Source organism: Falco rusticolus, chromosome 6 (genome assembly GCF_015220075.1).
Source record: "Falco rusticolus isolate bFalRus1 chromosome 6, bFalRus1.pri, whole genome shotgun sequence".
NCBI lineage: Eukaryota > Metazoa > Chordata > Aves > Falconiformes > Falconidae > Falco > Falco rusticolus.
In genome coordinates, this window is record NC_051192.1 from 89,651,624 (window position 1) to 89,668,177 (window position 16,554).

At 41.2% G+C, this 16,554-nt stretch overlaps 1 protein-coding gene across 5 annotated transcripts in view; it reads left to right on the forward strand.

The window, feature by feature from the left end:
- Positions 1-15,670, forward strand: part of KLHL32 (kelch like family member 32) — a 129,352-nt gene extending 113,682 nt beyond the window's left edge. For 4 of the 5 annotated variants that reach the window (XM_037392463.1, XM_037392465.1, XM_037392464.1 and 1 more), the window contains 4 exons: positions 7,708-7,766; positions 10,222-10,414; positions 12,408-12,502; positions 14,335-15,670. In XM_037392463.1, coding sequence (XP_037248360.1) covers positions 7,708-7,766; positions 10,222-10,414; positions 12,408-12,502; positions 14,335-14,496 — 509 coding nt within the window. In that variant the 3' untranslated portion in view covers positions 14,497-15,670. Of the gene's footprint in view, positions 1-5,747; positions 7,767-10,221; positions 10,415-12,407; positions 12,503-14,334 lie in introns of those variants that run through there. The other variant, XM_037392469.1, reaches the window with a different exon arrangement.
- Positions 15,671-16,554: the final 884 nt, after the last annotated feature.

Below are 16,554 nucleotides of genomic sequence, written 5' to 3' on the forward strand. Positions count from 1 at the left end.
TGGAATAAGTAAGTGCCTTATGGGGATGGATTCCCAAGCATTGGTGGGGGAGGTAGCAGGACGGGTATCTATTTTTATACATATATGCTAAAACAATGAATGATGACTTTGAAATTAAAAGCATGATGGAACATAGAAAATTGCCAAGATCGCTGGCAGATGCTTTGAGTCACATTCTTCAGAAACTGGCATTGAAGGAGTCTTGTAGAGTTTGTGCTGTGTGCTAACCCTGAAGTATGCACTCGGTGGGCTTTGAGACCCACATACAGAGAGAAAGAGGGTTTCTGCTTTATGGTACCAGCTGGGTACCAGTTCAGAGCATTACCCTGTTTATTCACTACCTTACCTATTTTATCTGTGGAGGGGGATGTGTGTATGTGATGGGCAGTTCAAATACATGGATGCTACTACTGCTGTGTCTCGATATTATTTTTTTTTCCCTCCTGTGTTTTACATTTTTCAGTCTCTATGAAAAACAGGGCTTTTTAGGAAATTGTTAAGCATTTTACTATGAAATCATTGAAAAGCATTAGAGACATCCACTAGTGTGTGGCCCTCGCTCCAGTACACGAAAAAAGTAATATTTATGTTTTCTTAATTTCATATTTTTCTGAAAAAAAACCAACCAAAAAAAACCCCCAAAAAAACAAACAAAACAAACCAATCAACCAAACAAACAACAAAAAAAAAAAACCCAAGCCAAGGAAGTCTTTGGTAGGGATTTTTAAGTCAAATGTGGGACTAATCTTTCCAGATATGCTAGGAAAGGGAAAATTTCAATTAATGTGCTTAGTTACAGAAGTGAAATGCCTGCCTGCCTGTGTATTTAAATACTATCTGCATTTATTTTATGAAACAGTGTGATATTGTTTTCATGGATATGCTTCTAATACAGCTGTAGAATCAGGGGCAGAGGTAAGTGGAAGCCTATTAGATAAACTCTTCAAAACTGGGCAAAACAACAAAAAATACTTCATCAGTATTGTTCCATTTATATTTGAAAATGCTACCAACGTAATTTCTGTTGTAAAGTCACAGTAAGGAGCAATGTTTTGGGCTTTTTTTTTTTTTTGTATTTTATATATTTTTTGAGAAAATGCCTAGCAGTTTTGAGGTGCTGGATTCTGACAGGTTATTATGAGGTATGACAGCGTACTATGCAATACTTCAGTAGGGTATCGATCTGAATTATGTACTCAGATTGAAAACTAGTTTCTGTATATTGAATAGAGTTATTTTAAAAATAAAAATAGATGGAGATGCAATGTGTAGCTAACTTTCTATTATTAATTAATTGCTTAGGGCCAGAACGTAGCTCACTCTACATGTATATTCAGGGGCAGGGGAATAGTAGAGAGAGATGTTTTGTTGTTCCAAAACTATCGGTAGTCACTGCTGAAAAAAATCCACCGTTCATCATCAAATGTAAGGTGTTAGCATAAAGTCATCAGTAATGCAGGAGGGAACCTAATTTTGAAGTATGTGGCCTAAAATGAAGTAATTAAAAATTTTAGTCTGAGTTAGGGATGTTTCTGAACTGTATTCCTGCTGCTTTTTCTGGGAAATAAGTGTCATCAGCTAGAGCTGTCAAAGTCAGTGCTACTACCAGCTGGCAAGGTAACCATGAAAATGTGCCCAATTTTTCAGTAAGTGGACAAATTAAATTGGGATAATACAAGTTTCTAGCCTTTGTATTTGTGAAGATAGTAATCAAAACATGACCCAAACACTGACTGTGTACTTACTCTATAGTCAAAGCATCAGTGCCTCTGCTACAGCCCCTTGTCTTCCAAAGGCTTTGCTAATCAAAAGCTGCCTGGACTTAAGGGGTTTCTATTATTATTATTTGGATTAATTTTCAGCTTTACTTTGCTGCTCCTTTGGGACAAATATGAGATGGAATAGAGCATAAAATCATGGCGAAGGCAGCAGGGAAAGGAAATGTGCTAAACAAAATGCTGTACAAGTATAAGCTCACACTGGCAATAGGAGATAGATGGCTGGTGTTTCAGGTGACAGAGGGACTCTTAAGATGCCACCACCTCTTTGAAGTTTTTAACCTGCCAGAAGGCTCAGAGGGAGCCTTCTGCACTCTGGAACTAGTCGGACCCTCTGGTCAGCACAAGTGGGTTCAGCTGTCGAGTTTTCTGAGCTCCATATATTGTAGAACATATTTTTATGTTTGTGTCATTATTTTTTCTCATTTTTTTTTATTTTTTCACAGCTCTCATTTTATTTTATTATCTTAAAAAATAGATGAGAACTCATTAAAATAAGTTCTCTGTATTGACAGTACAGCATTGGGCAGATGGTTTGGAAATTTTGTAGAAAAATGAATCTCACAGGCCCCAGTTAACATCTGACACCATGACCCATTTCACAAATGAATTGCATGCCACATGCTTGAAAAGTGAAGTATTTGAGTGAAAGAGAAACAAGATGCACCAGACCCTTTGGAATTCAACATTACAAACAATCATTCCTTATGAGAGCAGGGAAACATTTTCCGTAAGACTGAGAACTTGACCTATGCCTGTTGCCCTGCACATGCAAATCTGGACACCTGCTTTTCTCTGCACCTTAACCTTCCTCCTCCCTTACAGGTGTAGTGCCCCTGGGGACAGAGAGGGCAGGGAACCTCTACCAAGGCAGTTCAGTTCTGGGCCGTTGCTGCACCTGCAGCTGGGGATTAGGAGGCTTCCCCTCTGCCTCAAGTGCTCAAGAGATTAGCACATGAAAAGTCTTCTCTAAAGCGAGGTATTGTGCTGTTGTTTCCCAGAGGTCTGAGTTGCTGACCTCACCTGTGTCAGCTAAAATCACATCTTGACATGCACATGGAAACTCAACTTGGGGTAAACAAGCCAACCCCATACAGTTGCTTTGTATTTAACAGCTTTCTCTTCAAAATTCAAGGTTCTTTTTTTATTCTTATTTTTTCCTTAATGGAGATTTTGTCCAAGGAAACGATCGAGAACCTGTATCATGGAGAATTATTCTGAGTTTGCAGGTGGTTTGGGTTGAAAAGTATTGCCTTATTATCAGTATGCAGTTGTGAGGAGAAGAAATTTTTTTTTGTCAGTAAATGCCTTTAAAATTATTTTATGAAAAATAGATCTGGAATAAATAGGAATTTATGGTATCTAACCCAATCAAGTTTTGCAGTGTGGCTGGCACAGAAATTAGCAGAAACAGGAGACCAGCAAGTACATAAAAATTGCCTCAGTGGTCCAGACTTAGTTTGTATATGGAACAGTGTATTATTATTATTATTTATTATTATATTTTAATAAAGGTAAGGGATCTCACACCTTTCAAGCATGGGTGTTATAGGTTTGATGCCATTGATTCTACTTGGATTGAATGTAAACATCAGGCTTTAATGATTTAAAAAAACCCACAAACCAAAACCAAAGTGCAAACGAACTAGGGCTTGTGGCCCTCTTGTTTGCAGCTAGACAGCATCCGGGATGGAACAGTGTTAATTAGAGCTGCTGGTGGTGTCTTCCAGGGGACTTGTTAGGGTGGAAGAACATGCTGCAGCTCAGCTGTCCTTTCTGGGCTGGCTGAAGTACAAGGCAGTAGGCTTGCATGTTGAGGAAGGATTGTCTTGTGTTTAGCACACAGACACATAAGAGAGAAGAGATTTCTATTTTAAAATAGCAGAGCACCTTGGGGTGCATGTCATGAGTTTCTATATATTCCCTGGGTTTGCTGGAAGCAATACACCCGGGAGCTCTTTGCCAACATGTAGTTTTACACGTCTCCCGGTGAACTGGGATTCGTGCGTGCAGCCTAGCACTTGGGGACTTTGGAAAGAGTTGTGAGATTTTCTGGGGCATTTGTATTGGATTAGATTTTATAAGTCATACAGGGGTCTTACTAGGACATGTTATAAATACGGATTATAAATTTTTGATTGGGAAAATGCTGTTGAATCTACTGCCTCCCACCCTTCTCTTTTTGGAAGTGTCTTTACTGAAGGTGTTTTTCAGTGCACTTTGTGGAACTGTTTAGGGGATTGTAACAACCCAAAATATTTTCCATCTGTAGGGAAGAGCTGGACAAGGTGGGTCTTGGAATCCTCCAGCAACTTCCCCATGTAGAGGGGCACCCGTGAGTTGGGAAATAGGGGTCCTGGAGGGCTTAAAAAGCAAGGCTTACAGCCTGCAAGGAGGCAGTGCGAAACAGTGACTGGTAGCGTAAAAACGTTGTAAGCCCAGGGGTTGGATGCTGGGCTTTTCATGAGTGTCTTCTCGTGTCTGTACAAGCAAGAAAGACACAGGCTTGTCTTGAGGGAGCTCCTTGCCTCCCAGAAACTCTAGTCCTCAAAGCAAGCTGCTCATGTCGAAGTGGTGCAATCATCACTGTTCGTAAACCCCAGCAAGTGCTGACCAAACTGTAAATTTTCTGTCACTTACCCAGCCAGACATTTTATCCTCTTTCTGTAACTGATGGGTTACTACCCCTTTAGCTGCTATTGTTTGACATCAAATCTAATAGCATGGTTTGTATTTTTAAATACTTCTTTTTACATTTTGTTACAATGCCTCCCTGCCATTCCCCTTCTGTCCTGATAGAAATCACTGCAGAGAAGTTTAAGAAATGATCTTGGAATTATACCTTTTTTTCTGGGAAAATATGTGTTATTTTTAGTACCATTTAAACTTTTTTCTTTTCCTTTTCCCGTTTTTTAAGAGACATATTGCTGCTCTTTTGCCCTTTCCCAGCTGCCTGGAATTGTTTTAAAATTAGTTCAAGAGGACATTACAGACTTGTTAAATTTGAATTTTGGCAGAAAATTTTAAACTTTTGCTGTAGCACTTCAAAGTTAGGAGGAACTTGAGTTTGAAAATTGATGCAGATATAAGATGGCATATTTAATGACAGATGTATCTATAGAAACCTGTTAAGATGCAGATTATCCCCCTGGGGAGGGGAGATCAAAACTGCCAATCTATAAAATATACTTGTTAGGGGAAGGCATGGAATCTATCTCTGCGAGCACTTTGATTGCAGGGGACAGTGTAGCAGCATGTGGCATCATAACCTAAGAGCAGACAAATCAGCTTGATGACTTTCAAAGCCAGGAATACTGCTGGAGGCAAGGGTACTCCAGTCTAGAAGAAATTAAAACATATAGAGACTGTTATTAATTCCAGATCTATTTTTGTGTAGTCAAATCTGTATGCAAATCCTTAGCATCTCATTTTGGCAGATTAATCTAAAAGTGAAGAGCAGTATGTGAAGGGAATGTAATGATAAAACACCACAGATGAGCAATATTGCAGGGGAAAAAATGTAAGCTGTGTACTTGATATGAGGGGCTCTTTGTGGAGAGAGGCAAATCTTGCTTATTTGATTATTTCATTATTTTACAAGGAAGCAACTCCCTTCTTTCTCTTCTTCTCCACATCTTTCCCCCCCAAATTAAGGTGTCCTCTCTGAATGGAAATATATGACCCAGCACTGTGTTTTGGTGCATCTCATGTAGTTTAACATTCTGAAGGTAATCATCCAAATAACTATGATTTTTATTTTTCAAAATATGAATATGACATCTCATTTTTAAACATTACGCTAGGAGTGAAAATAACTATGTAAAAGAAAATCAAATTACAAAACATATTAGAAAAGATTGTTTTGTGCATGTGGCTGTGAAGGCTGCAGAGACCAAAACAGACTGTGAGATTAGACGTGGGAAACAGTCCTTGCTTTCCAGTGTGTGTTCTTGTATGTGTACTTCACAGGTGCTGTGATGGGCAGTGTGTAGCAGAGCGTGATGGAAACAGTTTGAAAAGACTACATCTCATCCGAGCTGTCTCTTAGCTTGTAAGCATCCCTGAGCTGGGAGCTTGTGCTACCTACCGTGCCTGTGCTGGCAGAGATGCACCCAAGTAACAGTGTTATTCCTCCCTGCTACTGTGGTTGAAGACAAGACACTTGGTTGTCTGTAGTTTCTGCTACAGATTCTGGGCCTCACTGAAGTTATTTGGAGTGATCAGAGTACATTTCTGCTGGCAAGTAGTTCAGCCCAGTAGGAGCAGATCAGCAGATAACACTTTGGTGCCGAGTTCTCTATATCAACTCCATGTATCCTTCACAGTTTTTGCTTTGGACTAGATTTATTGTGGTCCTCTGGACCAGATATTCCCAGTACTCAGCTTGTACAAAACCATCTGAAAGACCAGTTATTATTTCACACCCTTATGCCCCATTAGGCACCGCTGTACATCTGGAGCAGAACTCCTGGTTTAACTTCAGTGCACACTGGTCCCACCCTACAGCCTAAAATGACATGCGAGAGGTGGGGGAGTTGCTTCAAAATCGCAGTATAGCTCTGAACCAAAATGCTGAGCTAGGTGCAGCTGGAGGGTGGCAAAATGAGGATTCCCCAGCATGGAGCCGTGTTAACATTGGCTGGAAATAAAAGAAAAAAAACCCACAGTGGCTTTAGTAGGACTGGGCCATAGCTCAGTCAGCAGGAATTAAAGCAGCTCTGTTGCTGCTCTCTGAAACAGGGGATGTCCTCACAAAAAGGGAAACATCAACAAATGTTTCATCAACAGATGAAATTCCTTCCTCTCATTACTGTGGATTTTGTCCATCGTTGACAAGTGTGGTTAAAACTATGATATAGAAAGTTTGTCTGTCTATACGAGTTTCACTGGTGCGTGGCCACTGGCATGCCCTCATTACGTCCAGACTCTCTGGTAGGATGAAAGGTGAGGTGCAGCTTGCAGGTGTTATTTCTGATCCCATCTTCCCATGGGCCCGGGGTGGTGACAGAGGGGGCAGTGGGACCTGCAGCAGCACTGCAGTGATACCGTGTCCCTCCCCAGGGGGCTTGAGCACACTCAAGAACATGGTTATGCAGGTAAGATTACAGACTTGTGACAGAAGAGTTTTTCTACCAGTTTACTCAGTGAGATTTGCCATTTAAACCCAGTAGAGACCAGGATGATCAGGCATTAAACGTGTACTGTGTTGAGGTAGATAGTTGGTCTGCAGCATCTACTTGGGTCGGAGTCCATTCTGGATTTTTCTGAAGTGCTTTTTACCTTGGTTTCTAAACATTATTGAAAAGTAAATGGTAGTGTTGTTTCTGGTCACTATGAAGGAACCTCCTAACACAATAAGTCTGACTAAGACAGAAGATGTTCTCCCTATGATACAGACTAAATATAGGATTTCCTTCAAATATATAGGCAAACACAGTCACACAGGTTTGCACTATGCTTTCCAGCTGGCAGTAGTGTCCCACGTCATGCTTCTGGTTAGGCAGAGCTCCTCTCTGACCGCTTCCTTCTCTCTGATACAAGCCTTACCTCCTCCTCTTTTAAACCGCGTCACACTTGCACACTCCTTGGAACAGGGACAGGGTATATCTTCGCATCTTGATGAGGTTTGAATACACAGTCATTTATAAACATATCAATTTTTATCTCCTCTTTAGCACATAGACTTAGTTTTACAAAGGAGGGGGGGGGGGGAGCTGTTTGTTATTTTGTGGGTTTAGATGTTTGACAGATATCCTACTTATTACCTTGCAACCGGAATAAAAAATGCAATGGAATGTAAGCATAAGTGGTGGTGTGCAATGTAATTATGTCAGCAAATGAACCCTAGAGTTAGTTATTTTTCTGTACCTGATCTGATCTGGCTTTGTTTATATGAAAAAAACCTAACCTGTATAAACTTTGCCTTTAGGAGGAGTAACAAATACTGCACAGTATCAGAACAGGCTCATGGTCTATGATCCTAAGCAGGTGGGTATCTGTGCTGCACGTGTTTCTGTCCTATGTTTTGCTTCAAACAGGTCTTAGCAAATACATACAATGAGTTGGTAAGGCTAAAAATGCTGACCATTTGGATTAGTGGTGTTTTAAATTCACTTTGTACTAATGTGTGAGTTTAACGGAGTAATGGAGACCCTGACTACTTACTATGTTTTTCAGCTTGTGGGTATTAGAGACATCTGAGATTAAATACAGAAATATGCTTTAAATTCCCCGTATTTATCAGTATTTATTTTCCTTGGTGTGGTTTTTTTTTTTTTGTTTGTTTTGTTTGGGTTTTTTTGGTAATCCAGCAGCCCTGGGCCACGTGTACTCCAATATACTCCAAATCAGTGTCACGCAACTGCTCCTTGTCATTGGTATTTCTGCTTTGAATTGCATGTATGGGCTTTTTGTTTTCTGCATATTTTCATAACTATACTACCTGGCTGTGACTTATTCTGCTGACTGCAAGGGTGCCTATCATTTTGTTACCCAATCACCTAAAATATCTTTTAGGGATTATTTCATACGTTGTGTGTATGTTTTGATTAGGTTAGCACGGCTCAGTAACCATTTCAGAGGGTTAGGGCATGGTTATGCCCTCTTGCTTGTATTTGGAATTTAAGTCCTAAGCTTGCAATCAGAGTTGCATAGCTTGATTTACATCCACGCGGAAGAGTATTGACTTTTCTGATTGTGGAATAGGGTTGATTGCTGTATTTGGAACCAAATTGTGCCAGGATACTGCCATGTGGTTCCCGCTGACTTTTTAAAGCATAACACATACGGGTCCTGAAGCAGAAAGCAGGCAATGACACACCCGCCTCTTTCTTTTTGAGGTGCAGTTTTATGCGCTGATTGTACGAATGCTGATTCTGTCCTAAATCCAAGTAGCGATTACAGGCAGCAACCTTATTTCGCTTATGAGGGGGACATATATTTAGATACTGTGTCTCTACTGTGCGTCTTTCGCTTTGATTCTTTACTTGCTGATGTGGAAGTTGTACCCCAAATTGCCAGTGGCAGGGCTACTCCAGCATGCCGTGCCGACGGTGAGAAACCCGGCCTGGCAAGTAAGGAGTTACAGAGGAATTGTGCACTTGCATTCTTCAAACAAGGTCTGCTTCGTGTTTGTACACACAAACTCTTTTTAAAAATTCTGCGGGCATATTGTTTATGGTGGGTGCTGGAAACCATCACATCTGCTTGCATCTCGCACAGAATCTCAATAACTCTATCATTCAGCACCAGCGCTTGCTTCTGCGCAAGGCCTTTGTGGCGAGTCGATAATGCCTGCCATCTGCCACAGAGCACACAGCTACCTGCCAACAAGCCGGCTGGGGTGACCTCTGCTTCCTCACCGCTGATTAGTATTCACACCCCGGCTTATTAGAAATGACCCCACCAGGCCCCTCTGTTTCTTTGCCTTTGCAGCGCTTTGCGGCTCACCTGGCAGGCGCTGCAGTGGAGGAAGCTAAAGATATAATCAGGGGATGCAGGCAGGCTTAGCAAAGCAGATGGTGTCTATAGTCTGGTGTTAAGAGACTGGACTGCTAATGCAAACATTAATGCCTAATACTCAACTATTACACATTGAAATGTATAGCTATATATTGCGGAGGTTAAAAGGCAGTAGTATTAGAGGCTCTTGAGTTACTGCAAGCGGTAGCACATGCAAAGCAAAGAATTTCCTCACAGATTCTAACTTCCTCCACTTAAATAAATTAATCTTATCCATTGCCAGGTCATTTGATTCAGTAAGTGTATCAGGAGCAATTGTTTCCTTGGTTTTAAAATACTGTGCTTTAATCCGTCTTCTTCTGTGTCCTCTCGCCCCTCCCCTGAACAGGTAGAATTCTTGAATATTATTAACTAGGAAGGAAAATATGCAAAAGAATATTACTTGGTAAGCACCCACAAATAAAGAGTTAGCATTAAACCAAATACATGAATCATTTGAGAAGATTCTTTAGGAAATAATTTTTCCCTGTTGCTTCATTCCCCAAGGATAAGATCATTTGATCTTCTGAGTAATGAAAGGTAGAAGAATCTCTCTTCTCTCATAACAGCTAGTTAGTACAGATAATTTTAGCACTGTATACAAAGGAGACATCTAATAGTCTTGCTTAAGGAGGATTTGCTACTGAATTACAAAGAATAATAAAAGCTTTGAAACCCGATGAGCTAAACAGAAAAAATACAGATCAAGAAATACTATTAATGAATTTAAATGTGAGAACTGTAAACCACATGTTGAAAGACCAGTATATCTAGTCAGTGTTATAACCAGCACACATTTAACACATGAACAACACAAGTATACATACCTGTGATTTCTGGCCAAGGGTAAGGAGAACACAAGTAACATGCTACTATTATTGTACTGCTAATATAGGTATGCCTCTAAGCAGTGCTGAGACAAGTTTTCTCTTTCTCTTTCCAGAATAAATGGTTAAGCCGTAGCCCGATGTTGCAGAGGAGAGTGTATCACTCCATGGCTGCTGTCCAAAGGAAACTTTACGTGTTAGGTGGGAATGATCTCGACTATAACAATGATCGGATTCTGGTTCGGCACATAGACTCCTACAGCATAGATGCTGACCAGTGGACACGTTGCAGCTTCAACATGTTGACAGGCGAGTATTGTACACCAGATAGGGAAACTTGCTACTGTTAAAATAAAACATCAATTCTTTTCCCTTTAGGTGCCTTTAGTATGTGGAACTCCATGACTGCTGCAATTGCTTCTGATTTAGGAACCTTCATTGGCCAAGAAGACACTGTTCTGGCATTCAGTGTTCTACAAAACACTTGTTTTAGCACATCGTAGGCTAAATTCTTAAGAAGGTGCACATTAATTTAATTAATCAATCAAAAATAATTTGTCCTTGTATTACCAGTACTTGCTTTTGAATCCCCGGAAGCTTGCCTGCAGTGGTAGATTTAGCTCCCTGTTTGAGTGTACAACAGGCAGATATGTCTCCGCCATAATACCGTTTTGTTGTGCTTCCTGCTGGCATTACAGGGAAAGCTTTCACTGATATCCGTTAACCATCACTTATTTCTAAACGGTATCTTAATAAATTACACCAAAGGAGGTGTCTTTATTGGAGTTCCATCAAGTCAGGGATGAGTTGAACAGCTCAGTTAGCTACAGGGTCTGTAAAGTTCTTCTTGACCATCACACTGCAACTCAATGTTCCTGCCACCCAGTCAACCAAATTTCACCGCCACCTGATACAATTCCCAGATGAACTACCCATTTGAATCCCTGGGAGAGACAGGTATGTGACACACTCTCAGAGTAGCACCAACATAGCTTTGCAGAAAAGGATGGATTTCCAGGACAGGGCAGCATTAACGTTGGGGCCATTCTCTTGTGTGGTAGACTTGGAGCTCAATTAATAACAGTACTGGCTGCAAAAACTTCCAGTGCAGACTGCTATAGGAGTCCTAGAACTAAGCCTACCTCACTTGTCATCTTTTTCCACTTGGTTTTGAATTGATTTCTGAGCTCTACCACTGGAAAGGATACAAAAGGATGTAGGAGCTTATCTAGAAGTTCAGGATAGCTAGAAACACCATGTCAGGGAAATGAGTATCTGACAAATAAGGCAGTTGCCTTATGTCATCTTCCTCCTGGTAGGTTTAAAAGCTGCTCTTGTAGCAACTTTGTTCTATAAGATATTGCATTGTGTTTCTTAATCTCTGGGATCTGAAGAAGGGTTGCTTGGTTTCTGAGTCAGGTCATTAGAGAGCTTGATGGACATTGGGAGAGAGACATAGGTTAAAAAGGAGCTACACACTGTCAGACAAAATTAGTTTTTCATATCCCTTTGGCTCTCCAGTTGATTATTTTATTATCTGGAGGAACGTTTGAGAAGGACATAATCTGGTTTGCAACTGCAAAAGCACTGGCACGGCAGGCACCCTCATTCTGGAGCTGACTCTATACCTCTGAATGCTGTGAGACAGTAGTCTCTCCTCAGATACAACCTGGTGGGTTGTTTCCACAGCCTGCACCTAAAGAAGCTATGTAAGCCTTTCTTCGTGTATCTGCAACTGGTGGTAAATGTGCCTGTTGCACTGTGTAGTGCATATTCTTTTAAGGCTGTATTTATCCTTCAGAACTTCCAAACTTGTTCAGGAGACTGTTGCTATGGGGATGAGCTTGCACAGCATCTTTTGCAGTTTTCACCCTACTTGTACCTGGAGGAATGAGGGGGTGAACAGGGGCGGGCAGAACGTGAGGGGCATTCAGCTCTCTCAGCCTATGTGTCTGTTTGGATGTTCATGTGTGATGCTAGCAGCCGAGAGGCAGGTGGGGAGCTTGCCTATGAAATACACGTGTACAAAAACCTGTGCCGCTGAGGAGGCAGCAGATGGTTCCCTGCACAGCCTCAGTTTATTGCTCATCTGGGGTATCTCTCTGGACAGCACTGTACAGGGCTCCTGCAGAGTGCAAAGAACAGCCCCCTCATGCTTCACCTTCACTCTTACATGTTGTGAATTCTGAAACAGTCGAGTTACTGCCAGGTGCATTTGCATCCTATTACAGAACTCCAACATTCGACGTTAAAAGGGTTAATTAAACACTGAAAGTGGTTTCTATTTCCTTTCTCGCTTTAGGTCAAAATGAGTCTGGAGTCGCTGTCCACAACGGTAGGATATATTTAGTTGGTGGCTATTCGATTTGGACAAATGAGCCTTTGGCATGTATCCAGGTGAGTGATTTAGGTTTCTTTTAAAGTCTTTTCCAATAATTTTTCAAGGATAAATTTTGCACAGAGGTTATTCAAAAAGGAAAATGCATGTGAAGTGGAGAGATTAAGGGTGTTTCTTATGCAGCCACTGAACCTGACAGTGTTCACACAGACACAGAGAGGAAATGCTGTGGATATTAAAAATCTTTCCAGATGAGCCAGTAGATGCAATTCTTTTCAGTTATTCTAGTAAAACAGGGTTGAGGAATCTCTCCTATGGCAAGATCTGGGTAAAATAATAGGTACATATTCTCAGGTTACACAATTAAGTTGAAAATTAAAAGGGTTGCAGAAATGGATGATGGGGCGTGGGCTAACAATTTTCCAGCCCATCTTGTACTTTTTTTTTTTCCTTCTTTCCAAGTTGTCTTTTTGAATAGCTGCCAGAGTTATCAAGTTGTTCTTTGACAAAGTTCAGTCAGCCTGCAACCTGCCCTAGCACTTACTGCTTCAAAGCTGGAATGGAGGTTTTTTGATCCCTGCTGTAGGCAATAGGTTGTCCAACAAACTCTTCTGCTCTCTTATCTTTTGTAAGAGCAGCTTGCCTGCAGATCCATGGCTTTCAGGTATTCATGTAAAGAAATCAGGAATTCTTATCTTTCTGCATGTTTGAGTGAAGCAAGTCTGCATCACAGCCATCGCTTTTGTGACCAGCTGGGCAATTACAGACAGAAACTTTTGTTTACATCTCAGTTTCTGCACTTTTGCTGATAAACATTTTCATTTGCTTCCAACTTTTTGGATTTTAGGATTTCATCTCCAAACTGTCCCGTAAGACTAGAAATTAGACTTAGCATAATAAGGGAATGTATTAGATATTGAGCTGCTGGTCTTAAAATGAATGCTTATTAGTATGAATTTGTAAAGACTAGATCATGCAAGATAAGCAGATGGAGCCATGTTCTGGTCATAGTATAATTATGTTTTACCAAATGGTTGGAAACCATACCTAACAATTGTTATTGGAAAAAAGTCATGCAGACTGGCTTGGATGACAGTAACTGACACACAGTGCTTCAGATGGAGTAATAGCACAGTGTCAGGGTGGTGGCTGTACTTCACCAACAGGCTCATATATAATCAGCAGGTACCTTGCAGGATTGCAGCTGGGTTTAAATACTGCTTAGTGGCAAGGGAAAGTGATACTGGGATCTTGCTTTCTTAAATGGACATTTGTCCGCATCCCCAAACTGGTTGTGAACTGGCAGCCTGCTGGAGACAGTCCCTGCATTCAAGGAAGAAGTAAGTATAATGAGTGCTTTGGCAGAGCTGGGTGAGCTGCCACTTCTCAGCTGTTGGCAGCGTACCTGGCTTTAACCAGCAAAACTAGCCCTTTTATCTTCAAATACAGCAAATGCGAGGTTACTTTCTCCTTTGGAAGAAAAAAAAAATCACTTTTTCTGTATACCTGCATTTTCTTTTAAGTCAATCATTTATTTGGCCTTTCCAAATTCCATAGAGCTCCCTTGCTCCTTATACACCACCAAGTGACAAATCATTCATACTCTGTGGTGACAGTGGCACTTCTGTGCACAGTATTCTACTTGCACAGTGGCATGATCTGCTGCCTTGAAGCAGGATCCCGTGTCGCTGTCCGCTACTGAATGCCTAGCCAGCATAAGATTTGGGTGATGAGGACAGCAACGGATCACCAGATCCATAAATACAATATAAAAATGAACTGAAACTACCTTTCCGTTGGGATTAATAGTATACACGTGGTGTGTGCCAGCAAATCTTGTTTCCGCTTTCTTCTCTGATCTCTGAAATATTTTGTATGCTTTGGCCTGCAGGTGCTGGATGTTAGCAAGGAAGGGAAGGAAGAAGTATTCTATGGGCCTACGCTCCCTTTCGCTTCCAATGGAATAGCAGCATGCTTTCTTCCAGCTCCTTATTTCACATGCCCCAACCTTCAGACTCTGCAAGTGCCTCACCACAGGATCGGCACAATGTGAGACAAGGAAAGTGGACTTCATAAAATTAGAAGTGGAGTGGGAAAAAATCAACCCATGTGTATAGAAGGGTTTCTCTGGATCAGTGAGAAGAATGAATCTACACAGGCAGCTCCTTTACCTTCACACATTTGTCTTAAAGCTGGATCACAACGGGCAGGAAGGAAGCTACAAAACCTACAGTTCCTCTCCTCTGCCTCAGATATAGGAGCATATACGTGAGAGTGTTTGGCACTTCTGGTGGTGACTACTTGCTACCTGTCTCTACTTCATTTCCTTATGCAACTTTGTGAATGCTCTCAGCTTCTCCTGAGCTGCTGCTCTGTGAAGTCTGCATGTTCAGTTGTTCACCAATGGCACCTTCAAAGCTGACAGAAAGCTCTGTTTATGTTGACAAAGACGATATGATACTGTGATAATTATGGAACTTACTTGATACCTTTGGCAAAAAGAATAACAAATGTGTTGACTTCCAATTCCAGACTCCATCGTTTACAGTTTCTCATTTAATACTACTTAATTTGAAATTTAAATACTGCAAAGCAGATTAAAACAAAAATAAAAAACAAACGAGCCCTATAGTATATGAGGGAGAGATAAAAATTGTCTCAGCTGAAAGACAAAGACACCAAAGCCTCATGGTTAAACCCAAATCTGAACTGAATGTGTTTGAGAATCTAAGGATCATTTTTGGATGTCATCTACCAAGGTCTACTATCAAATAAATGTTACCTTCTGTCATATGATCAAATCCTCATGACAGCTGCAGTCTTTTAATGGTGGAGAACAGCCTCTTTACTGTATAATTAAAATGTGCCATTTACTTAATATTTTTAATATCCAGTTTGCAAGGGGTCACCACATTTACAATTATCAATGAACAGTCTCATTTTGTCCAGCATATGGTCCCACAAATCACTGGTCTCCAGAGGCTAAACAGGTGTAGAACAATGTCAATATTTATTTATTTATTCTTTCAGTTTATGTAGTGTGTCTGCATTCCGTACTCCAGGCATATGCCAGTTCACAATAAATACTCTAACCTGTTATATTTTGGCTTTGCTTGGATACTGCAGCCCATGTGTCTTACTTCCGTGTTTTATTTACATATCTAACAACAACCTCAATGCTTGTAAATATTAACCAAGCATGTAATTAAATCTTTCTCTATTTATGATTTGCGGGTACTGTGCACTTCTCTGCTTTACCTGCTGATCTGTTCCCTGCCACTGTGTTATCTGAGCCAACCTATGAAAGTCCTACTGATGCTCATGCAAATGCCGTGTGCAGAATATGCTGCAGCAATAGCCTGCGCTTGCTGGACAGGAACAGGTTTGACTTTGTCCAGTGAGCAATGTTTCCAAGTCAAATGCCTCTTTTAACTTTTAAGGGTCTGGTTAGTGATACAGGGAGGTGAATTTATCACCGTTTCCGTCTCCAGCTGGGCCGCGTACTCACGGAACATCACCTTTTCTGGTAGTTTTCAGGTTAGAAAGTTCTGTGGGGGTTTTTTGCTGAGCTTTCTCACTCTTGTCGCATAAAGCAGAGCTGCAGCTGCAGAGTCTTCACCTGGCACACTGACTTGAGAGCTAACTGTGTCTTCCTCTGCACACAAAGCAAGCCTACAGCCAGGCAGTACTTTTCTGTAACTGCATGGGAGCTGTATAGGCTGTACATCAAGGTATTTGTTTTTTTTTAGTTCCATTGATGTACTGGAAATCAGCATGCAAGGGCCAGCTCTCCTAAGAGGCCATTTACACTTTAAAAATCTGACTGTCGCCCAGCGTGGGCCACAGGTCCCAAGCCTGGCAAGTATTCAAAGCTCTCCTTACGCGTGACTTGCAGGGACACAAACATACTGTGTGTCTCATTTTCAAGAAGAGGTGGCTACAATAATCAAAACGTGTGTGTAGGGGCTTTGAGCCTCGTCCTGGAGGGGCCGCACCAGGTAAGCGCTCAGCTTTCGCTCCGGGTGCAGAACTGACATACGCTTCCTATTTTGCAGGTGGTGGGAGAATTAATTTCTTGCCCTTTGTAAAGCCCAGTGTGCTTCCAGACTAT